The sequence below is a fragment of the Onychostruthus taczanowskii genome, unplaced genomic scaffold (assembly GCF_017590055.1).
Source record: "Onychostruthus taczanowskii isolate IOZ18803 unplaced genomic scaffold, ASM1759005v1 scaffold17, whole genome shotgun sequence".
Classification (NCBI taxonomy): Eukaryota; Metazoa; Chordata; class Aves; order Passeriformes; family Passeridae; genus Onychostruthus; species Onychostruthus taczanowskii.
The window spans coordinates 3,239,576-3,264,707 of record NW_024498906.1 but is presented as its reverse complement, the minus strand read 5'-3'; the positions used below and the strand labels follow the sequence as shown (position 1 = coordinate 3,264,707).

The following is a 25,132-nucleotide window of genomic DNA, read 5'->3' as shown; positions in this document are numbered from 1 at the left end:
TGGGCGCGCCTCAGGCTCCGGGCACAGCGCCCAGCTGAGCGCCGCCAGCCCGCCTTCCTCACGGCACATGAGAAAACGGAGCATTAAAAAGAAAAAATAACGATGTTTATTAAGAGCAAGTCCCGGCAGGGCCCGCCCGCTCTGCCGGGCCCGCCCGACGACTAACGGTGTCCTGCCCCAACCTCCGCCCCGGGGAGCGGCCGCGCTGCCACAGGGACACGGGGCAGGCCAAGGCCGGGCGGTGCCACCCGGGGATCCCGGTGGAGTGAGGACTTCCAGCTGCGGGCGGCCCGGAGCCCTTTCTGTGCGCGGCGAGCCGCCAGTCGCTGGTGCGGGAGGACCGTGTGGCTCGGGCAGGCGCGGCCCCGCGGTGACGGCCCCGGCGAGCACCATGCTGCCCACCCGGTAAGGCGGCCCCCGCGTCCTCCGGCGCGGGTGGGGAATGGCGGTCGGGGGAGATGGTGCCCCCGGCAGGCCCGGGTCTAGGCAGGGAGGCCGTGCTGTGCCCCGACTCTCGCTCCGCGGCCGGACCACGCTCCGCCATGAAGGGCTCGGGGCGCGGCCAGGGCGGGGCACCCCGAAACTTGAGCAGCGCCGCGGGCAGCGCGGCCTCGGGCGCGGCGTCTGGGCCGGGCTGGGGCACCGGGCGTGAGGGGGCCCTGCGGGGTGTGCCGGGACGGCGCTTGCTGGCCGTGCCGTGACACACCGAGCCCAGAGGCTGCAGCACTCACAGAGGCGTTTCACCATCGCCATTCACGTCATTCCTGCTGCATACGGGACTCCACTGCCTTCAGAGTGTTTGTTGGTGGTTTTTTTTTTTTTTTTTTTTTAAATTTTAATTTTTTTTTTTTTTTATTTTATTTGTGTGTGTTTGTGTTCCCGTTTACTCTTTTAAGTCCTTCATGAGTATCTGCAGACAGTGAAGACTTGTGTGTACATGATACATATGTTCAGATAGTGTAGATATATTTTAAGAGGAGAGAGACAGAGAGAGAGAGAGATGTGTAAATGGCCTTGCTTTTCTGTTGGTGCCTGAGGACCTGCCACCTCTCCTTTTCTGAGGTGGAATCTCAGTCCCAAAGGAAGAAAATGAAAGGACCAGCAATCCATATTCCTTGTCAGGATGATGCTGTGAAGTATCACAGGGGGATTTACACACCCTCTGTGGTTTTTTTGTTACCACAGTTATGCTTGCCTAGAGGAGGAGCAGTGCCGGCTAGTTACCTTGTAGAACACTTAGTGAATTGTGGGTGGATTACATTCTCTGAAGGGTTTCATGGTTGTTCCTTCTTGCTTAATGGCTAAGAGGTTTATATCCTGCGCTTCAGGCTTTTTTGAGTTGCTGCAGCACTAAGCCATGGAGGAGAAAACCAGGATTAGCTGAATGGGACTGCTTGTGAGACCTTGTGAAATCCTTTTTGGTATATTCCTCCTTCCACTGCTATGCACACCAGTCAAGTGCAGGAGAAGTGCATGGTTAGGGTCATGGATGATTTCCTGGAGGCACATGGACCCCATCTGTGTTAAGATGCTACAGGGTAGATGCTGGTGTTGAGTCTAAGTTGGTTGTCTCAGGGCATCTGCATAGTCAGTGAAGAGAACAATTACTGCCAGTGAAGCATTCTTCTTTCTTGTTTTTAGATAACAAAAAGGTGTCAGTTGGAATTTCAACTGTCTTGGAACTGTTGCACTGATGGTATCTAGTTCTAAAAATCAAGCAAAAAATAAGGACTGGTGTTTCTGAAGTCACCAGCATAATTCCAAAATTAAATCCTAAATTATTTTCATGGGATTATTTTTAATGCCATTAATTCTTCTGCTCTGCCTATAGGTTGTGCATCATGAGGAAGCTTCCTTCTGTTCTGGCTAGGACACTCACTTCTGGGACCAGTGCCTCCCCAGGGCTTCCTGACATGTCTGAAGGTAAGGTAGATGGTTGTGCTCTGGAATGATGTTACTGAGGAGTTTATTTTTTCAGGTGGTGTCCCTTGCTGTATTAGTGTGGTTTGGATAATGAACAGGCCCTTGTCTCTCAGCTCATGGTAGAAGTGTTCAGGAAGCAGCAGAAAATCACTGTGTATTTGGAGGTGAATGGCACAAATATCCATCATCATTGGAACTGCAGATTTAGAGGCTCCTCTGGTTCTTCAGCCAGAGCTTGGTTCTTTTCTGGCAGGATAACTGCTGCTCAGCTTGAGTCTTGATAGAAAGTCCATGTAGTGCAGATAGGTACAATGAGACTGGAGAGAATGGCCAAGAAATGGGGAATTGAGTGGAAATAATGCTGTACAGAACTTCTAATCTGTCAATCCTGTTAATTTCGCAAACTTGTAGAAATCTTTTAATCGGATCAGCAGCATTGCCTCGTGAAATTGCTCTTTCAATAGAGCTTTGTGTTGAAAGTTTGTTTCAGTGCTCTAATAGTAATGAACCATAATGCTCCTGTTTCAGAACCTTTTAAAAAGGTTTTCTTGCATTCTAATCCCTTGTGCTGAGAAAAGGGCAGGAGGAAAAAGGCTGGAGCCTGATAGAAATAATTCCTTCATGGAGTTCTGCTTATTTCTGAGATCTTATTTTTTCCTTTGTTTTCTAAACAGAAGACACCAACAATTACTGATTATCCAGTAAAAGAGAAAATGAGAGTTATTTGTTGTTAGAGAACTTATTTTCATTGTTGTTAATAAATGGTAATTTAGGAGGTTAAAGGAGTGACGCAAGGATACATGATGTTGCATCCTTGCAGCTTGCTCTGGTTGTTTATTTGAATATTTGAAAATTATGTTTTCTAGAAGGCTAGTAAAAACAGGGAAACAGTGAGGTCATCCTGGTACTGCAAGTGGTACTCATATTTTGTGGACTACAATAACTGTAAACATTTGAGATTCTGTTTCAAAATTGTTCAAATTCAAATTTTGCTGATGTGTAAACTAATCTACTTTTATGTAAACTATACCTTCAATTTGGTATCCATGCTTTCACAAAACACCAAATACTTTTTCTTACTATTTTTTCACATGCTTCCTTTTCATAGTTTTGGGTTCCTGTTGTGAATGGCCTCACTTTTTCCATGGCTCTCCCAAAGGCTACACAAAACAGGCCTTTGGAATTTTCCTCTGAAAAAACTCACATCCCACTTCCTGAAAAATGCTACAGATAGTCTTTCCAAAGTTAACACTGTTTGTCAACAGTACATGGTAGCCCTGAGTTTGAAGAATTGTTTGGGATTACACTGCAAGCAGTTACCACACAGAGTCAGTGGACAGGGAACTGGAAAGCTGGCTTGAAAGGAAAGGACAGATTAAGTTGAAAACAAAAGGACACTGACTGTAAATCAGGCAAAGATAGATTGTCTGCAGTTACTAAAATTAAGAATCATCTGCCTAAACAGAACTGAAGCAGGTAGAATAATCAAGTAACTCCTTAGTAGATGTAAATTGCATTGTTTCTTTTCATTGCTAATCTAACCTGTGTTTTGTACTCCACAGGACAGTCACCCATTCATGTGAATAATGGTGTGTTGTGGTAATTTGTACATATTAAAATATTTGCTATAACACTAAACTTACTCAGCTACTGTTTTTCCTTACTTTAGCACTGATGAAAAGTGAAGTGCCGTTGTTCTTCTCTGTTGCCTTGCTTGAAGCCCCTTTGCCTTTGTTGAATGGCCCTGGTCTTAATCGTGGCAGCATTGCACTAAATCTCTGTCAGCACACTCTGTCTACAGTGCTGGATAAAACGTTTCTAAGAGGCTTGAGGGATACAAAATCCCTCATGGCAGCAGCTCCTGCAGTACTTGGCTTCATTTTAGACATTTGAATCTGTGTCCTTCACCCAAGTCCAGAGCAAGCTCTCTACCAAAGCTTGGTCTTCCTGAGCCTGGATGCAGCTGGGGAGGCATCAGCACGAGGGGCATGGATCTCACTGGTAGAGATGACTGCAGTGGTCTTGCCCAGCTGCCTTCCTCATGTCCTTTTCCACAGCACAGTGCAAATAAACTCAGCCTCTGCTGCTCTGGCATTCATGATCCACTGATGCCAGTTTAGGAGATGCTGTGCAATATGCTACGTGAGCATGATGGAGAGGTCTCATTTGCTATAACTGTTTTACACACTTAAGACATTTGGCAGATAAGAAAAGATTATAGATTATCTATAGATAGCTTATAGATTTTTGTGCTTAATTTTCTTACTTAAATTTCTGTTGTTACTTACTTAAATTTCTAATATTTAGAAGAGCAGGATAGTCTTCCCAGGAGGAAAAAAAGGAAAAAATTAAAGACCATGTACTTATGAGCAGTAAAATGGACTAGATTTGACTTGACAACACTTAGAAACACTTTACACTTTGTCCCCTTTAATGCTAAGATAAAAAATTCAATGTGTTCTCAGCCTGGAAAATATTTATTTTTATGCCTAAAACTGAAATCTGATTTTTAAAATGGGACTAACAGCTTGTATACATTTTTGCAGGTTTGGACCTGAGATTTTTTTTTCAGAGCTTTTTGCCTCTTTTGAGATGAAAAGGAAGATGAATTTAGTCTAAACAAAAAGAAAGTGCTGTTTATTCCCTGTTCATCCCAGCACAGTCTGCACTTTTGAAAAATTGAGGTTTTGTGTTCTGGAAGCTGCAACAGTGTTTCTGCTAATGCTGTATTGATCAAATGCATGCTATGGCAGCTTCACAGGTGGAGTATGAGTAACAAGAAAGTAATACCTATGCTGTAAGCAAGCCTGCTGCTGCTTAAGGAAAAAGGAATCAGACCTTCCCTGTTTCCAAAAGAAATCAGCTCTCAAGATTTTCAATCAGGTTCTTTCCTTGAAATTTTTTTGTTCTTAGAATTAGTAGTAGAAGTCTTCTAATTTCAAAACATGTTTTTAGCCTAATTTTGTAAAGAAATTAGGCCTAAGCAATCTTTTTTTGTCTTTTTCTGCCTATCTTCTTGTCTTTCTCATATTCCAGAACCTTTTGTTGATGTCAGCCAAAACAGATGAGCCACCAGTCTCAAAGACAAACATATTTCCACAAATTTTGTGCAAATTTGCTTCCAAATCAGAGATTAGGTAGGGTGCCAGAGCTGGTGCTGGGGTCAGGTGTGGACGCTGGTGTTTGCTGGCTGTTGGTGAGTCACTGGGTCCGTGTGCTGGCTGCAGTCATTCCCTTGCCTCTAGCTCAGGCTGGTGCTTCTCTAGCAGGCAGGCAGAGCAGAAACAGGCTGGGAGTGTAGGGCAGTGGCTGAGGGTGCTGCAGGGGAAGGAGCAGGGAAGGGGAGGTTTGGGGTACAGCAGTAGTGGTGGTGTGGGGGGACTTGAGCAGAAGCTGAAGTGACTGAGGAGGAGGGGAGCAGAGCTGAGCCGATCTGGCTGAGCGAGTGGAATGTGATTTAAATCCTAGGAATTCAGCTAGGCTCCTCCAGGGTTTATAGGCCAGCTTGCTGATCACTGTGAATACTCTGACCAGGCATTTAGTTTGAGAAATGCCAAGCCTGATAAAGAATCAGCTTGTGACTCACCAGCAGCCTCTTTCAATTTCACCATGAAATTCTAGATATTATTTGGTTGCCCTTCCTTGATGTGTCCCTAACATTTGAACCTCCTGGTATAAAAGATCTTTGTATATAACCAAGGGATCTCTTCTGTACAATTCTCAGCTTCTATTCTGAGCTTGGGAATTGTTGTTGATTGTTGTCAGATGTTTCCAAATAGCCAACGTTCACCAGCCATGGAGTAGTTTGGTAAATTTGATGGGACCTTAGCGCACTTAATAATCTCATCTGAGAAAGAGTAGAGAAGAGGCTTATGTAGATTATTCTTGACATTTAGGAAAAACTTGTGCAGACCTACTATTAACTCTGAAACTGCAGACAGGGCGAGAATAAATTGTACAGGCCTCTCTTCAGTGTCTTAACACTGTGTTCTTTCAGACTGCTAAAGAGTTGGGCTATGAAACCCTGCTGGCAAGAATCAGTCTGCTGATACTGCCTGTCTTCATGAGTGGGATTATTTAATTGGTATTCTCCTCATTCCATTTCCCAGCTGCACTGTTCCCTTTTATGTTCTTTTATGACTTTCTGATTTGTGTTATCTCCACAGTTTGTGTTTAGGCTTCATATTTTCACATCAAAATTCCCAATCTACTCTTGATCCATGCTGTCTTTCAGCTGTTAATTAGCACTGGAGGTGACTGCACTAACAACCACTCTTTGTTGACTATATGCAATAAACTATGGCATCATGTTACTCAGCCCATTACTGTGATATGCCTACTAACAGCAGCAGTGAATTTGGCCAAACTTTCATTTCTGGTCTGCTATTTGCATGAATTTAATTTTCCTGTCCTGGGATGAGGGTTGTGTCTTTAACACCAGGCAACTTCATGTTTATCACTTGCAAAGTAAGCTTGATTTGCTTTGATTTTTTTTTTCCAGTGCGGAGCAAATTGAGGGATATAGTGGGAGCATCTACCAACTGGAGGTACAGTGTGCATTACATGTATTTTACTTCATTTGTGAAACCAAGGTGGAGCTCAGGGTTGTGGTAGTGGAAGTTAGCAATAGCTCGCTGTCAGGGAAGTCAAAGATCCCACTAAAAGGTAATTGAAACAAAGCTTCTGAATTGATACTTTGTGGATCACAAATTTCTAAGATTTCTCTGGCAGAAACAAAATACCTGATCTTGGTGCTTACAAGATGGTCCTACTAGCTTTAAATCCAGTGGGAGCTAGGAGCTATGGAGTCGGGCTGTCAATGCTGTGTTGCTGTTATCTCCTGAGTTATCTCTAGGTGGATGTAGGTGCCTACATGGTGGATTTATCCTGCACTGGATTCAGAGGTAGCTGAGCTTGTTCACTTGTGAACAGTACACAGTGTTCTGTGTACAGGCTGTGTTTTGAATGGCACCTGTGTCTCTTTGGAAAATTATCAGCTTGAGATCTGGGTCTCCTTAATCAGGAGCATCTTGAGCGTTTCCTTTGTCTGCCCTAACCTCATTTTTTTTATTAATTTACATATACTTTAAATAATTGCTGGTTTGGCTTTATTCAAGTTACTTTCCTCCCCCTCCATTACATTGAATAAGCCAGAGTTGACTGTAACCCTCGCTGTTACAGTCTGGAAAAGTCATTTTAGCATTCTGGAGTTTGCATTGCAGTTTGGTTGGTCCCATGTTTTTTGTTAATTTTGGCTGTGTTTGCTGAGCTCTTTTTTCCCACTTTGTGCAGTGATAAGGAAATGAAGAGAGGTGTGCCTGGGTGAAGTGTATGATGTATCCAGGCCTTCTGACTCAGTTTATCTAAACACAACTTCAGTCATTCTAACAAAAATGCCTGAATCTGGGAACCTGATTTTGCTTAGTAAGACTAGTATCTAAGCATGAGGGGGCTTGAACTTTTCATCAAGTCAGCTAGAAAGGGCCCTAGAAACTGTTTTTGCAAAAGCCTTTCCCACATCCCTGAATGGCTGAGGAGGAACAATGCCATATGGAAACACCATTTGAAAATTGAAATTTTAGAGGGCTCTGATCAAGTCTGATCTCCCATCTATTTTTTTCCCCCACTGCTCCCATCCTGGAGGGAGAGCAGACTGAGGCCAGGATCACCACAGCAGTGTTTTTCTTAGACAGGTACTTCTCTCATGCTGTACAAATTGCAGCAGAAATGGTTTGCAAATTAATGAATCTTTTAGCTACCGTGAAGATGTAAAGCCAGGGAGACCACAGATGGGAGTGCTTGAGAATGACAGGTTAAATTCAGAGAGGCTTGGTGGACATGGATTGTGTAGCCTTTGAGAGCCCACTTTAAAAATAGAGTGACAAAAGAGTTGATACATGTGGAGACTGAACAGCTAGGAATTTAGTTGAGTTAGGCCACAGAATGACTAAAGTGGACAAATCTGAGGAACAGCTTGACAGGAGTCCTGAAAAGGAAGCTGGGGAAGGACTGATGTACACATATCTGGAATGCATGTTGGAGGAACATCTTTAACCATTGATTTTGCTAAAAGGAGAATTTTAGCACTTTTTGTGATTTCTCTTGTAAAGGCCAGTGGCTTTTTGTATTTGTTATGAAAAAGAAATATCTTGCTTATGTGTTTATTCTGTTTTTGTGCTTGTAGTTAAAACTATGAATCTGTTCATTGTTAAATATAGTCTAGATGGAGTTGTGGCTATTTCAGAAATATATAAACATTACTCAGGATGTTTAGGGCAGGTGCTAGTTAATATTTAGATGAATTATTGTTACTGTATGAGTAGTACTGCAGTGTATTTGTCTGTTGAAAAAAGTTACTGCTTTGAGCCTAATACTACTGCATATTGAAGAACACATTCTGAAGTGGAAGTCAAGAAGAATTCTGCTGCTGACCTCAGAGGAGCCAGGATGGAGCTGGTGAAAACAGAATATAGTTAAATTTTTATTGTTAGGTTTCTTTAAGTTTGTAGATAAATTTCTGATTTACTTTCTGATTAATTTCTTTTAAGCCTTTCACTGAAAGAACTTGGTAAAAACTTTCTTGAAAAGTATTAAGATGCATCATTTCAGACCTTGCATCTTTCTTTAGTCATCCAGTAATATTCCATTTCTATTAATGGCATAACTTTAAACATTAACCCTCTGTAGAAGGCTGTTATCTTTCTCTTTCCTCTAAACTGCATGGTAATCATGTTTCCCAGATGAGGTAAACCACATCTCATGTTTAAAACAAACAAACAAATGAAACTAACTGAAGTTTTTTGCTTGACTTTCACTCTCTTTGATCATGGATTATTTGCATTTCCCCGAAGCTTATTAAACAGAAAAGAGGTAATATAAATATGTTGAAGCTTGACTTTCTGAAGTAATACTCAGCCAAGTAAGCCTTCATATTAAGTGACTAATACCCAGAATTCATCCAAAGTGTCAATACTTAAAACAAATTTCTTTTTGGTGAAAAGGTTTTCTGTTGTTTTCTTTATTTCTTCTTAATCTTCTTTTTTTTTTTTTTTTTTTTTTTTTTTTTTTTTTTTTTTTTTTTTTTTTTTAATTGGTTTTGTTAAACACAATGTCACTGAAATCTCAGCAATGCAGCAAGCACAACTTGAAGGAATGGCACACATCCAGAAATTTACCATAAAGTTTGGTTGCTTAGTGTTTTGTGCATTCCCTTGCTCTATGAAATGGATCCATATTTTTGCTTACTGCTTGGCTTTATACCAGAACTGTTGCATGTTTAACCCTTAGGTTTTTAATAGATGGGTATTGATTCTAGGGATGTTATGAATTATTTGCTTTATTCAGTCAGGTTGCACTTTTAAGGGGAGGGAACTTTGGAACAGGTAAGAGAGCGTGTTGGGCAAGACTGTTACATCTTGTAGATACCTGTGTAAGGAATCAGTGTGGTAGATTGGAAAGAAGGGAGAGTAAGCTGGCCCCTTCTCCATTGTGAGAGTTGCAGCCCCTCTGATTTGGTGGTGCTGGAAAAGCAACTCTGAAGGAATTGTTCTCCCTTTTCCGTGTTGTTACTTTCTGTAACTTTCTATAATTTTAAGATGTCTGTGTAGGAAGAGAGAAAGAAAAGTAGGTTAGTTTTCTTTGTCTTTTAGCTTGCTCTTAGAACTGATGCTGCAAAGGGGGAACTCACCTGTGGATGATGGCAAGTCTTAGCAGATTAGTTCACTTGTCATTAGTGCTAGCCAACACTGCATCTACCTTACCTCTTGGGAGAGATAGTCAGTTGATGGTCGGTCCTTTAAAACTGGCAGTGTGGAAGATGTGTGGCACTGTAGCTCTGGAAGACGTGAATATACACAAAACCTCATAGGTGAAATTATGTGCGATCTGTTCTTTTCAAGGGGAATGATGTTGGTAGCACTCAGATGCATTTTGTTCATCTCATTAGTGTGAAGTATGTGCTTGCCACTTTGAAATTATGTGCGATCTGTTCTTTTCAAGGGGAATGATGTTGGTAGCACTCAGAATTAGATGCATTTTGTTCATCTCAGTGTGAAGTATGTGCTTGCCACTTGTACACAAACTATTTAAAACATTTCTGTAGTAGTCTTGCTTAGCATATCTCATTTTGTGCATTTCACTTTCTTTTCAAGGCACTCTCACTGTGTCTTGCTATTTTTTGGTTTTAACTTCAATAATCGTTGATGTGACATCTTTTAGTTAGGGTTTCAGTTCTCTTGTTGTACTTCAGAATAAGGGTTTTTTTCTTACCAGGGATCATGTGCAAGCAATGCAAGAAAGAAAAGCTCTCCATACTTTACTGGCAAAACGGCAGGAAGATCTCCCTCCGAGGAGAATGAAGGATAGCTACTTGGAAGTTATTCTGCCTCTAGGAAGTCAGCCTGAAATAAGAGAAAAATATCTGAATGTACACAACAGCGTAAGGTAACAAAGCAACCGTGTTACACCTACAGGAAACTGTTAACTTCTGTTTGCCATGTATGTAAGTATTTAATTGTCAACCTCCTGTATTGCAGGTTTGGAAGGATACTTGAAGATCTTGACAGTTTAGGAGGTATGTACCTATGCCCTTGTAAAGGCTGCACAAAGTGAGTTTGATTACTGCTGAGCACTGGGTGGTGTGACACAGTAGGGCTTGGAGGGAAACCCGTAATTCTGCCTGAAAGAGGAGGAAGGATGATAAAGAACAGATGGAAGCAAAATTGTTCAGCTTCCTGCCTCTGTCAGATTTTTAAAGGACCAGATACAAAAATAATTTACTGAAAATTGATCCTAGATTATGAATTTGTATTGAGTGTGAACTCAGAGAAAATTTGCGGAGTGCATATTGAAAATGAAAACTTACGATTTTTTTTTTGATTGTAAAAAAAATCCCAACCAAAACTGCTACAAACACCAACAGTTGATGAGATGCAAATATTTTTATCTTCCTTTTGGGGAGAAGAGAGTATAATCTGGAAAGCATGTAATGTATCCATTGAGAACAAATTAAAAACGGTTGATGTATGTTCTTGGGTCCTGCAAATTGTTGTTAAGGGTAAACCAACTCAAATTAACTTATTTAATGAGTTAGCATTCTTATTTTTTTTCCTCTTTTTTATTTATTTGTGGTCTTGAAGTTCACCATCTTTTTCTTTTGTGTAAAAAGTGTGAGGTTGTTAATAGAACTGGGAGATACTTTTTCTTAAAATATCATCAGGTGACTTCCTCCTTCATCCTAGTTCCATAGCTATTTGGGAACTTTTTGATGGAGGTAGTTGACAAAGAATTAAGTACGTATTAAGGGGAAGTTGTGAATAGACATCGTTTTTCTGTTCCTTCTGAGAGTCCAGATGGACAAAATTGAGGAAGGCAGAGAAAGAAATGAATGAATGAATGCATGTATATTGAAGATAGACAAAATAGCTGCATGAATGATATTTCTTCCTGGAAGGTGGAAGATACTGGTTTCAACATCTGTCCTGAGTTAGAAAAGGAGACTTCAAACTGTTGGCTACCTTGCATTGTTAGATGAGATGTGCTTGTTTTTCATTCTGTGCCTTGTTTAATTTCCCCAGCAGTCTGTGAAGATCAAATTTTTTTCCTGTGACAGTGCAGAATGTCTTTACTTTGTTTGCAGTCATACATGGCTTCAGTCAGTTCCGCTGGGGATGTATTGTTTTGGGTTAATCAAGATTCTGTCCCAGTGTAGTAATGTTCAGGGTGGTCATATTGATACAATAAGTTGATAGGCTTATCAGGTTTTAGAATTGTTACTTCAGTGAACATAGGGAAAAAAAATCTTAGATTACTTGGAAGGATAAAGATCTTCCAGATCACAGATCACAGAATATTCTGGCTTGGAAGGGCCCCACAAGGATCCTTAAATCCAACTCTGAAGTGTATGGTCCATATGGGGATTCCTTCTCTCTTATCTCAGTAAGACAGATACTTTTGATGATGAAGATGTGTTGAGTGAAAATTACATGAACACTAGAAAAAACCATATCTTTGCAGCCTTGAATTACTCCAAGGAGTCTGTTTACTTGGATGTGCTCTTATGAACAAAGCTAATTAGTTTAAATAGTGGTTTGGCTAGTAGTAACTGTGGTGTGATAAATACCTCTGACTATGGTTTTATGCCTGTAAGGCACAGTTTATTTAATTTCTACCTCTTTAAAGGAATCCATATTTAAAAAGTCCTTAGATAGCATATGTCCTTGGACAGCCTTCATGAAATCAAAATAGAAGCTAGGGGAGTCTCAGACAGGGAGCTGCAGAAGCAGAGCGAAGAGATTATGTGGGATTGGAAGTCAAGTGATGAGCTGGTTTAAAATGCTTGGTTAAATTTGTCTTTGTAGTAAGTAAATATGCATAAAACTGAGATAGCTGCTGCTGTTTTCTTTATAGCAGTCCCATGTGTTACATACATGAAGATGTGGAAACTCTGCTCTCCTATAGCAGGATACTTTAGTTTGTGTTTTCCAGGTACCTCTTATGCTTTGCAAAGATGACTTTGATCTGCTCCACTTATGTTTTTGTTAAAGAGCTGGTTCCATTTTTGATCTCTTCACAGTTCTTATTTGCTACACTCACACCAAGCAGGAGAAGCAGCAAAGGTCTCCTTTATCCATAGTTACAGCTCTGGTGGATAAAATCAGTAAGTGGCAATTTAGTAAATAAAGTTGTTTCATCTGCTTGTTTTACTCTTTCATCAGCTACTGCCTTCCCATGGTTGTTATTGAGGTTACCTTTTTCACTCCTGTTTAGTTCTCTTCATCTTGTTTTAGCTTTGAAGTTTGCTGGCTTTTGTTGACAAGAGGTGGGAAGAGGCTTCTGTAGATGCTTTTCAGCATTTCATGTAATTTATGAACCATTCATGTATTACATGGTTCCTGCACTTTTGTGTTTAGTTTTATTTTGGCATACAGATTCTTAGCTTCATTACTGAACAGTATTTGTTCTGGTGAGTTGGACCTTGCTTGTGTTGCCTGTTCTGCTGAACACTCCCTTAGGTCTGCTGTCCACCTCTGTGCCTGCTTCCTACTCCTGTTCTGTCTTCAAACGTCTGCAGAGGCAGAACCTGCAGACAAGCAGTGTGGTCCCTTGCAACAGCAACCCTTCTGGGTTGTCTTTGTGTGTGTTGCCACTTTCAGATCACATAAAGGTCCTAGGAAATCTGGCCTGTCTAGTATTCATTGTGAGTGAGCTGTCTCCAGTAATCCCTAATGTTTGTCTTGTAGATTTGTGCCAGAAGATTATACAGCCAGACTGTGACATCAAATTCACAGGCAATGTTTCTTGGGTTGGGAAGACCTCCATGGAAGTGAGGATGCACATGCTGCAGGTTAGTTCCTGTGACTTCTCTCCATCTTATGACAGGCATGAGGTGCTTCAGGGGGGATTTACAAGAGCATATTGTGACAGGACAAGGGGGGATGGCTTCAGACTGAGGGGTTTAGATGAGATAGTGGGAAGAAATTATTTACTGTGAAGACAGTGAGGTACTGGAGCAGGTTGCCCAGAGAAGCAGAGATGCCCCATGCCTGTAAGTGTTCTAGGCTGGGTTGGATGGGGCTTTGAGCCACCTGATCTTGGAAGGTGTCCCTGCCCATGGCAGGGGGATTGGAAGAGGATGTCTTTAAGGTTCCTTCAAACCCAAATCATTCTGTGATTCTATGATAAGTCAGGTAAACAGGTACATTTTTAAAATTCAATTGTTCTCCTTAAGTAAAGTCTCTGATGTAGAAATTAATGTTACACCTTTTTGTTCTGAACTCCTTACAGTGCTGGCTTTAGTGGCAATTAGTGGTATATATGAAAGAAAAAACTATGGCACTTCTCAGAGTAAAGGTTAAGTGGGTGCTTTTACAATGACTGTTGATTTCCTCCCCTCCCTGCTCAACGTTTTTAATAAGCATCCCCTGGTAAATGTTTACATTGCAGAATTCCTGAAATGAAAGTTTTGATTTTTCCTTATCTTTGACCAGTTGTGAGAGGTGTTGGAAGGAATGACAGAATGTGAAAGTAAGCAGAATTAACAGTATGATTGAATAGTTTATGTCAACTAAATAGCTTGCTAAAACATTTCCAATTTTAGAGTTCAGTAATGTATTTTGTCCTGTCTCTTTTAGCTACATGATGGTGATTACAGCCCTGTGTTAGATGCAACCTTTGTCATGGTGGCCCGGGACCCAGAGAATAAACGGTAATTTGTAGGACAGGAAAAGTTTCCTGACTTCTGCTGTGCTCAAAATAGCAAACATGGCAGCTTGCTCTGTATGTGTAGAAATCATATAAAGTAGGTGGTAAATAAACCACATAGTTGATTCTTTCTGCTGGCAAGTGTTAACTTTCCCATGACAAACTTTAGACTTTAGCAGTCATGATACCAGGAACTGCTGGTAGTCTTGGGATCTGACCCTTTTTTTAAAAACAGATTTTCTGTGTGTTTGAGTGACTGGTCTGAAAGAACACAGAAGTGAGTGAGTCTGCCAGAAGCCCACCTGCATTCTAGTAGTTGTTTGAATTAATGATTGAGTTTCAGTGGTTAAATAGTTTTTGAGTGATTAATACCATTAATTCCCAAATAGACACTTAATAGGTGTCATCAGAATAATTCAGGTTAAAACTTGCTTGTGTAACTAAAATGAAACTGGTAAGTATTCCCACAGAACATAAAAAACCCGAGACATTTATTTTGTAATTTTTCTCATTTTACTTTCTCTATAATTCCTTAGCTATTAGAATAAAGGGCTGCTTAGTTGCCATTTAGGTTTATGACTCCAGCATCAGAAAAAATTTGCTGTAATTCTTACCTCTTTCCTATATAGCCTGCCTGTTGGGAAGGGGCAAGAGGGGGGGAAGGCGAAGAGAGGAGAAAGGATAAGAGGGTGACTGGTCTCGCTTGCACGGTTTAAGAGGGAGAATGAAATTGGGCGTGGAATCAGACTTGGGCCAATGGGATTACAGATACAGGATGGTTCAGGGCAGGACCACAGGCTTAGAATATACCATACATTTTAGAGGGGTGAGACAGAGCATATTGCATTAAATAAAATGCAGTACTGCACCTACCCAAGTAATAAACATTTATCTGTTTCTAATTAGCTTGAATAATTGCTTGTATTTAACAAAGATGTGTTTTTAATGAAGGGGTTTTACTTTTTAATGAAGGGGTTTTTAATGAAGGGGTTTTTTTTTGATATAATTATGTGATCCTGATAACATTAGAAGTAGTTTCTAGGGGTTTTTTTTCTTCAGATTTGAAGGACAAAACCTAGAAACAGTGAATATGCTATACATTAAGAAAACAAATTATATTATGGTTCCCATTTTAAAGACTAATTTTTCAAAATAATGACATCAAGTCTGATATAATTACACAGTAGCAGATTGATTGAGGACAAGCCTACTTGTGCAGATAGATATAATCTTCCATGGCTCTTGTACAAGCTAGCTGGCCACAGGCCAGCTATGTTTTGGAAGCATTCTGTTCATTTAAGGAAGGTATTTATGTGAGGTCAAAACCCTTCAGAGAGGTACAGGATATGTTTGGTTGGCTGTAGCCCCACAGAAACAGCGTTGTGTGGCTTTGGGAAACTTGTATCTCAGCAGCTTGGGGCTTGGCCAGGACAGCTGATGTAGATGTGTGCTGAGCTAAGGGGAAATGAGCTCTGTGATGGAGAAGGAGCTGGTGGATGTCCAAAATCCAGTGGTTTAGTAAACCAGGAAAGATCAATTTGTTCTAAGAAAAAAGCACCTCTCTTCTTCTTGTTGCCAGCCCAAGTAAAGGCTTGGAGTAGGGGTGAATTGCTCAGCAGGTCTGTGTGTGTGTGTGCATGTATCTATATGTATGTGGTTCTCAGCATTTGTATAAATGTTGAAAGTTAAAATATAATAATTAGAAACTATGGGGAAGAACAGCTCTTGAAAATAAGTGTTTGCCTTTACTTGTGAAATAATTAAATGTTCTATAATTAGGTTAAAGTAAACTTGTTTGTGCAGTAGAATAAACATAGAAATGTTGTGCTCAAGGCATGTCATAATCTTTGATAAGTGGTACACGTGGTAAACAGCTTTTGGCTGTTGATAAAGCTGTCAAGGGAGCATGTGGATTATAAAAACACTTGCTGGCTACAGCACTGTGCTTCTTCTATTTCAGGAGGAATGGTACCAGTCAAGTTTTGGTTTAGACTATCCTAGATCATCTTGTTTTCATTTCCTGAGTTTCTGAACACCTTTATTCTTGAACAATTTCATTATAATTTATGAGTACAATTTTAGCTTCTTAAGAACCATAGATGTGTCACTTTCTCTTTCCTGATTGCACTAGGTAGTGGTTGGATCACTTAACTGCCTCTTCAGAGTTAAAGCTAATGTGATATTCTGTGGGCAGCCGTATTTATTTTTATCATATAACCTGAAGTATGTCATTTTATCTTGTACTGTGTATGCAAGCAGAAATGGAAGACTGTTTCAATGTATTTATGGGACAAATTCTTGTAAAATTTAAACTTAAAAAACCTTCCTGTCCATAGGCCAGCATTTGTTAATCCACTCATTCCTGAGAGCCCTGAGGAGGAGGAAATCTTCAAGCAAGGGGAATGTATGTCATATTTCCTGGTAGTATGCACATCTGCCTCAGTTTCAACTTAATAGCTGGGAGGAAGCAAAGTTCAGGAGTTCTGCTACTTAGCAATGTTCCTAATTTGTTTAAAATCAGATTTTTGTTCTGTCTCATTTGTGTCAGTAGAGTAAGAGAGTTGAAAAGCCTGCTACCACATGCTTGGAAACTCTTTGGCTAAATTGACAGACGCTCCTGATGTGCTCTGCACACATTCTGGACTTCTCCTTGGCAAGATGCTCCCTCTGCTTTGGATCTGAGTGCAGCACAGGGGCTCCTAATACTCTGGCAGGGGCTCCTAATACTCTGGCCAAGTGATTACCCCGTGGTGGGCCTGCAGGACATCACAGCTCTGTCTGTGATGGGGACCTGTTTGGGTCCCCATGTTCCTTTTAGAAAGAAACTCAGGAAAAGTGGGAGAGCAGGGGAAGGAGCATGTAGCTCCATCCTCATTTGTTTCAAGCTGGAGTTTTAAAGTGGAGAATTAGAAAAACAGTCAAGACTGAATAAACTAGACAGAAGACCTTTTAAGCTAAAATTTCAGTCACTGAAACCTATACTAATGGGTTCTGTCATAAACTTTCATTTTGTGCTATTGGCACAACCTGAAGCTGATTGTTCTGTAGGGTTTCTTGTTAGTTATGTTCTGTACTTTGAGGGCAGTACTCAAGTTTTCTGCAGGAACAGTGTGTGGGTGTCATAAAATATGTGTAGAAGTTCTTCATCACATTGGTGAGGTACTAGTGAACTTCTGCTTTATTTTTATTTCACTGCAGTCAATTATAAAAGCCGAATTTCTCTTTGGATCTATAGCACCATGAAGTTACAGTTTTTAGCTTTTAACTTACGGGAGAAAAGGAAAAATGAATGGAAAGATGGTTGATTTCAGGTTAAAATCTTCAGAGCCATTATTTGTTTTTTCTTGGAACTTTAATACTATTGTGGTTTTTTTTTTTTAAATAATATTCAGTGAACAAGTCGAAGAGGATTGAATTCAGCACTGCTTCCTTACTGAAAATGGCTCCCACGGCAGAAGAAAGAAACATTGTGCATGACATATTCCTTAATACACTGGACACAAGGCAAGAAGGGAGGGGTGAAGGAGAACTGACATCTTGTGAAAGAGAAAATTGTCTTTTGAGTGGGTGCTCATAAAAGAGTAGTCTGGAATAAATGCACATTTGAATTCTGTGGCAGTTTATTTGAAATGCAGGTACAAATTATAATATGACACCTGCAGCTCTTAGAACAATCTGTTGTTCTAAACAAGCTGTTAGGAATAATTTTGAGGAAAAATGTTAATAATGTTTAACCAGATAAAAGAAAGGAATGGTTTTGCACTCGTGACTTGTACAATCAGTTTTCCGCCATGATATGAGGGCAGGAACTGGTCACCTTTTAACCAAATAACCTTGCAATGTGTTTTAAATACAGTACCTGACAACATTATTTGAGGGAATTGTTAACGTGCTTTTCTTATGCTTGAGATTTGTGTGAAGCCATCTGATGCCAACAGTGATTGAACAATGTTTAATTACATTAGTGCAGTGTTGTATTTATGATAATTTGCAATTTCTTTAACTTATTAGCCTATACAGTTGTTATTTTTAAAGCTGTTTACCAAAGGCTGCTTTCTCTTAAAATCAGCTGTTGTACTTGTGTCTGGGTTTAAAAACTTCAAAAACTGTCTGTGTGTTTGATGTTGAATTATTCTATTAGCTCATGTGTGTTTTTATTTCCTATTATGACTTAAAAAACAGAGCAAGGCTTTTCTGACAAAGTGTGCACTTTGTGGTTGTGATTCATCTTTTCTTTCATGTACCTTTCTCAAGCCTCTTCATTCACATAAACTTGCACATTAGCAGAAGTTTTTGAAAGATCAGGAGCATAAGTTTATTGCAGTAACAAATCAAAGGACAGCTTTAGATAAGGCTTCAAGGTCAGCTGGAACAGTGTTTAGTGATACCATTCCTGTTTTAGGTTTATTTTGGTGTTCTATATTTTTATGGCTCTTTTTTAGTACGTGTCTGCATTTGCTATTTCTGCTTTTTTGGTGTGCTGAATTTTGCCAGTTCTGTGGACTGTAAAGTTTATTGTCTCTTCCAAAGGACAGTGAGTTTCCGGAGTCGTAAATTACCACCCAATTCAGTGTGGATGGAAGATGCAAAGCTAAAAGGCCTGCAGATTTGCCATCCTGAGGTATTTGGAAAAATATTAATGAATTACAGAAAGGTCCTTAAGAAGTAACTTTGAGAGGGAATTTTTACAGGGACACATAGTGACAGAACAAGGGGTAATGGCTTTAAACTGAAAGAGAAGAGGTTTAGAATACGAGTTAGGAAGAAATTTTTTACTGTGATTGTGGTAAGGCTCTGGAACAGGTTGCCCAGAGAAGTTGTGGATGCCCCATCTCTGGAAACATTCAGAGCCAGACTGGGTGGAGCAACCTGGTCTAGTGCAAGGTGTCCCTGCTTATGGCAGGGAGGTTGGAACTGGATGTCTTTAAGATCCCTTCCAACCCAAACCATTCCATGACTATGAATTTTTGCCTAAGATTAATTAAACCATTATTTTGTTTGGCTTCTACAGTCCTTGCAATTTAGAGCTAGTTTCTTTTGCCAATTTTTTGTTATTTGTTTGGATTACCACTGCAAAATGGATAATTTTTAATGACTTTGTTTTCTTACCAGCCTGTTCATTCTGTGTAAATAAATTCCTTTGCAAAGTGTTTGCAAAAAGTTCGGCCTTTGGTTGCTGATACAATTTTGAATTGTTACCTTATGCTGTCAAATTAGTCAGATAAGCTCCTATTAAATAAAGTTGCTTTGGGCATTTTGAATTTTACACACATATTTCAGTAGTGCTTTTATATATTCAAGTGTTGGGACCTCTGTTAAATAGTGTGAAGTGCAGACTTCAACACAAGGCTTTGAAAAGAATTTGGTATTTGTTTCTATTTACAGGAACGGAACATCTTCAATAGGATCTTTGGGGGTTTTCTCATGAGAAAGGCATTTGAACTGGGATGGGCAACTGCTTGCAGCTATGGGTGAGTTGTGGACCTGCAGTGTTTATATAATCCAGAGCATTTTCCTCATACACAGAGGTTGGGAGCCCAAGCTAACCAACCTAATGACAATCTGAGCTGAAAAAACGTAGGTGTGTGGTGGAATCGTGCGCTTATTAGTGTGCAGTGCTGCTTTACTTGGAGCATCTATCATATTTACAAAGAGATTGGCATCTTGCTCCTTGGAGCTTGGGTTTTAAGCATTACTTGTCAAGATAAAAGATACATCCATTTTCTGTTTTCTTTTATCTTACCAAGCTATTGGGACGGACTTTTTAACTATATAACGTATTCATTATGTCAAAGAAATATTACATCTTTGCATTCAGTACACAAGGGGAATGGGTTCTAAACTTCTTCTGCTAACTGATTGAGCTTAGGAAGTGTGACTGAAGTCATCACCCAGTGAAGGTCTATGTATAAGTTTAATGGGGTATGCAAAGCCTGACATAAAGTGTTTTGTGTCAGTGCTTGAAAAACTTATGCCTGAGCAATGTTGCCATGAAGATTGTCTAGCAAGTGTAAGTCATAAGATACAATAATGGAGCAATAATGTATCCTTAGAAAGTGTGTACTTCATTGGTGTGAGAGATTTCCTCCGGTGATGACATAACTCCTTACATTTCCTGTAGCCTCTGTTTAGGAAGAGATTTATTCTCTAGTAACCTTCATTAAAATGCTGACAAGTAGATATTTTAAATTTTTGCAAACATCCCTTTTATTCTTGAGAAGAAATTTCTCTTTTGTTTCCTCAGGGGTTCCAGACCCTTTATCGTATCTGTTGATGATATCATGTTTCAGAAGCCAGTAGAAGTTGGATCCTTACTACTGCTTTCTGGACAGGTAGGAGTTGATTTCCTTATGAAAAGGAGCAGACCTTGTCTTTGCTGTCACCAGTGTTACTCACTGATAATGAACAATGTGTTATGAGAGTGTGTAACTTTTCTTGTTTAACAGTGTAATGAAATCTGTTTTCAGCACTGGTGATGAATTACAAGCTCTAACTCTTGTTTTAACTGTGTAGGTCTGTTATACAGAAAAAAACTACATCCAAATTCGAGTACACAGTGAAGTTTACAATGCAAATACCAGGGAGCACCATACTACCAATATTTTCCATTTTACATTTATATCAGAAAATGAGGTCCCACAAGTTGTACCTAAGACATATGGAGGCAAGTATCCCATTAATATGTTGGCATCATAATTCTGTGGAAAAGATTAATTTGTTTCTCTTGGAACACTGGCCATTTTAATAACTGAACTATTGGCATTTAAATAATTCAACAGAATTTCATGGCAAACCACACAGATTTTATGCTTTGATGACAGTGTGGATTACTTCTTCCTTTTGTCAGTCTGTTTAGTTGTAGTTGTCCAGTATTGATACTAAGGTACTAATGTAGTTTTCTCTTTTCTCTACTTTATTTCAGAGTCCATGTTGTATTTAGATGGGAAACGACACTTTACTGCAGTCATGAAAGAAATCTGACAGGCACTGGGTGCTGCAGCAGCAGTGCAGCAGCATGCTGTCTTGGCAAGGGCTGTCACCAGAGGTGGCTAATGGACAGGTGCTTGTAATGCTCAAAGAAAAACCCAACAACCGCCCAAACCCAAACCAACCAAACCCAAACTCCACACCAAAACCTGCATTTTCAGTACTCTTCATGTATTTGCATATATTTGGATTTTTTATTCTTTACTGCTAGAATTTATTGAAATCTTTTACATGCCAGTGCTAGGAAAAGAGGCTGAAAAAATGCAGTCTTAGGCTTTGGATAGACTCTCTTTGTCTACTTTGAGAGATCTCATTGCAATCTTTGCTGTCTTGTCACCATCTGCTGCCTTTCCCTTGGTAGCTCTCCTTTGTGTTTCCCTTTTAAGGGATAGAAGTTCTGTCATAAAGAGGTGTGCAATAAGTAGATACACACAGGTGAGGCAATTTGACCTCCATTCTTATGTAAATTAGGTGAAGGGTCATAATTCTTTTTTGAACAAGGACATATGCATCTAAGCAGCAGCAGAGGCTCAGAAGTTAGTAGTGTGTGCACAATGGAAAGCAGGTGTTTCCCATCACTGGGGATTTTACAAGGTTATTGCAGCTTCTGTTTGGATGCTTTTCATGTTCCCTTGGTGGGAACTGATTTTTGCAATGAAATGAGGTGGCTAGATGGTATTTTTTGGCACTCTGTGTCCTTGCCAGCCTCTTCTAATTTTTTGTTTGTTTGTTTTAGTATATAACTGTGAGTTCCTTAGTGAATTATTTCTCATGGCTTGTAGACTAGAGGTCTGACTGGTGAGACTGGGTGGGACTGGGAAATGGCATTGTAGAACAGAACATTTTGGTTTATTAAGGACTGGGAACAAAAAAGGTAAAATGCTGCCCAAATGGTAATGGTGATGTTTGGTGCTGCAGTTAGGGGTCCTGAGAATCTGTGTTGAGCAGCTCCCAGGTCAGCTGCTGAATGATGGGATCTTTATCCCACTGAGGGGTGGTACAGCTAGAGGACAGTCTCCTCCTGAGCTGGATTATTTATCTGTTCCCTTGGTGGACTGTAGTGCAGTATGAGTATTGCACAGCTCTAAAAGTTGTCAAGTTTACCTGTGGAGGATAGAGAACTTCTCCAACACAGAGGGGACACCATGGTGGTCTAACTGTGGCAAATAAATAACAGGAACAGAGTACTTGGTACTGAAGTGCTTCTGATGTAATGGAGAAAGTTTCCAATTTCTGGCACATAAAGCCCAGTTTCTTGAAATCAGGAAGCTGAGTGGATGGAAGGCATCAACTTTTAGCAGTGAGTATGTCACAAGCATGAAAGTGGTTCTCTGGTACATTCACATCAAGATTGATACCCTAACTGATCAGGACACCCAAAGAGGAGTTGGGCTCAGGGGTTAAACAGATGAAATGTGATGTCTTACGATACACAAGAATGGATTCTGGCTTCCCCGTGAGGTTTAAGATCTTTTGAAAAGAGGATGCAGCAAATAGTAATTATGTCAATCAGCACAGATGCATGAACCATGTTGGTAAAATAAAGTAGCATGTTGAGCTTTTATTTCTGAGTAAGAAAGCCTGAGATAGTCACAATTAGGAGCAGTTTCCTTTGGTGCTAGGATGGCATGAAGTTCATGACCCCTAGCAGCTCTTTGCTATTCCTGTGAGGAATTGTAATTGAGCATTGTAATAATCAGCATGTTAGACATCAGCCTTTCCTTCTTAAGATTCAGCTGCTGCATTGGTAAGTTAGATTGCTTTCCAGAGTAGGTACAGGGGTGTGACCTGATCCAGAACAGATTCTTGCACTGCTCTGATGGTAAACTCTGTTCCTTCCATAGAGTTTCTCTCTTCAGTCACACTCCATTCCTGACTCAGCTCTATGACATTAAAATTTTAATGGTTATGGTGCTGTGGAGATAAATTGTATTTTCTGGTTTTTTCCTTTTTAAAACTGACTCTGTTAGACTGACCACACAAATAAAGCACTGAAATTGTATCTCAGCTTCTTCCCCCTTGTTGCAGGGATCAATGTTGACTGTTAAAAAATAAATCGGAAGGCAGGAAGTGAAAGGATCTATTTCAGAACTATGTTTTACTCCTGAGTACCTGCAAGTTTTTATCACTGACCCAGTGATCCTACCCAGATCACTTTTTTATAATGCATATAAGTTAAGGGGATACCAAATTCATCCTCTACTGACTTTTCAGCTGTATTTAAAGATGAATTTATCATAATTTCTAAATTCAGCCTTTGGGAAGGGGTTGGAGAGAAGAAGAGGTAATAGAGTACAGAGGAAGATGTGACATCACAACCTCTGGACACAGTGAAGAAAATGATTGCCACAAATGAAGATACATAGAAGAATTGATGTGTTCTCAAAGTTCCTGATAACTTAATCACATACCACAATGACAATAGTTTCAGAATGTATGTGCAGCCATACAGAATGAGTGTGTGTGTATATATGCACATATGTAAAAGATACATCCTTTTCTGTTTATTGCTATATATATGTACTCGTGTATTTTTTACTCTGAGATGGTAGCTCCAAGCTGTCACCCTCTCTGGTATCTTTGTTCAAGGGTGTGCATGCTGCTTTGTGCCTCTCTGTGTATGTGACAAAAATGTTCTCAGCTCTCACATTTGGAATTAAAATACTTCAACATAGTAATTCATATTGTGTTTATGTTGCAACTTATATCCAGCCTGTCACTGCTATAGATGACTAACCATTACCACAGAAGCCTAAAGGAATTGCTAGAAAATATTTTTATTTATAGTAAGCTTAACTGTATAATTAATTGACTGTGGCTTTCTAGCAGGAAGCAATGTCTGTGCCCATCGTTTCTTGGAATACAGTGAGGAGGAGGAGCAGGATTGCCTCCCCTTACTCTTTCACATAATAGTGATATAAAAGGAGATTTCTGTGGGATTGGCTGAACTCAGTGCCCAAAGGAATGCCTTGTTTCAAATGTTTTTATTTGTATGTGGTTAAAAAAGTACTAAAATTACTCAAACTTCATGTAACAGCTTCTGATTGATAGCCCTTTTTCAAATAGGGACCATTCCCTTGCAGCCCTGTCAGATTTTGCAGCCATGTCACATTGCACAGCACTCTGGAAAGAATTTTGCAGGAGCTGGTCTAATGTGGGCCATAGAGCAAGTTTTAGTTCAGAAACCTGCTCCAAACTCACTGCATGCTCAATTGGTTTTACTGCACGTCCAGTCCAGCCTTTAGTGACACTGGTTTAATTGCTGATCCTGCTCTGAATGCATTCTTAACTAGGCATGGGAGAGGTCAGATCATTTCTTCATGGGCTAGTCACAGGTTAACAGGAAAATAAAAGGGTAAATACTCAGCTTTCATGAGAGAGAAACTGGGGACTCCTTTTGTGGAAGGTGTAGTTGGATGACCAGAGCTGCACAGAAAATACACTGGAGCACTTCTCGGCCAGCAGAGATCCTCATCCCTGCAGGGCTCCTGTCCATGAGGCTGGACACACTGCTGGGCATTGGCAGGTTGGAAAATACCTGTAAGACCGTTGAGTCCAACTCATTGAGTACAGGCTCCCAGCAACGTGTTTATTTTTTAGATATATTTGAGTTTGCAGAGGAAGAGGTTTCTGTGGGCAAGGAATGGGCATAACCCAGGAAAGCTGCAGAGGGCCAATAACATCAAAAGTCTGTGCCATTATTATCTGAATTGATGCTTCTTCGATACTTCTGGAAGTGACATCCAGGTCTCAGCTAGATCCATCCTGCTTGGAGAGGTGGCTTTCATCTGCAGACCTCACCACCATAAATAGATTAACAGCTGAGGGGGCAGTAGAGGGGTGTGAGATGCTTGCCCAAAATAGCAGAGGAAGTTGAAGACTGTGTCTCATTATTAGTCATTACTTGCCTTGCAGGAGCATTTTTGCTTTTTCTGTAGAAGACAAGCTCACAATGGCATCTGCATTTTATGCACTTCTAAGAGAGGCCCCTGAATATATCCTGGGGTTTGGAAAAGCAGAG

General features: G+C 40.2%; 1 protein-coding gene across 8 annotated transcripts; it reads left to right on the top strand.

Annotated features, from left to right (window-relative positions):
* Nucleotides 1-23,789, top strand: ACOT9 (acyl-CoA thioesterase 9). Of its 8 annotated transcripts, none has more exons than XM_041399794.1 (16): nt 4-405; nt 1,832-1,923; nt 3,486-3,512; nt 6,425-6,470; nt 10,195-10,365; nt 10,458-10,495; nt 12,497-12,580; nt 13,164-13,267; nt 14,055-14,128; nt 16,461-16,528; nt 17,517-17,628; nt 18,655-18,745; nt 19,510-19,595; nt 20,369-20,456; nt 20,638-20,788; nt 21,047-23,789. In XM_041399794.1, the coding sequence occupies exons 1-16, from the start codon at nt 392-394 to the stop codon at nt 21,103-21,105; spliced, it is 1,305 nt and encodes a 434-aa protein (XP_041255728.1). In that variant the 5' UTR covers nt 4-391; the 3' UTR covers nt 21,106-23,789. The 8 variants fall into 8 exon arrangements, with proteins under 8 accessions (XP_041255733.1, XP_041255728.1, XP_041255730.1 ...); XM_041399795.1 differs by lacking the exon at nt 4-405 and adding an exon at nt 673-801; XM_041399799.1 differs by lacking the exon at nt 20,638-20,788 and having other exon boundaries at nt 1-405.
* Nucleotides 23,790-25,132: the final 1,343 nt, after the last annotated feature.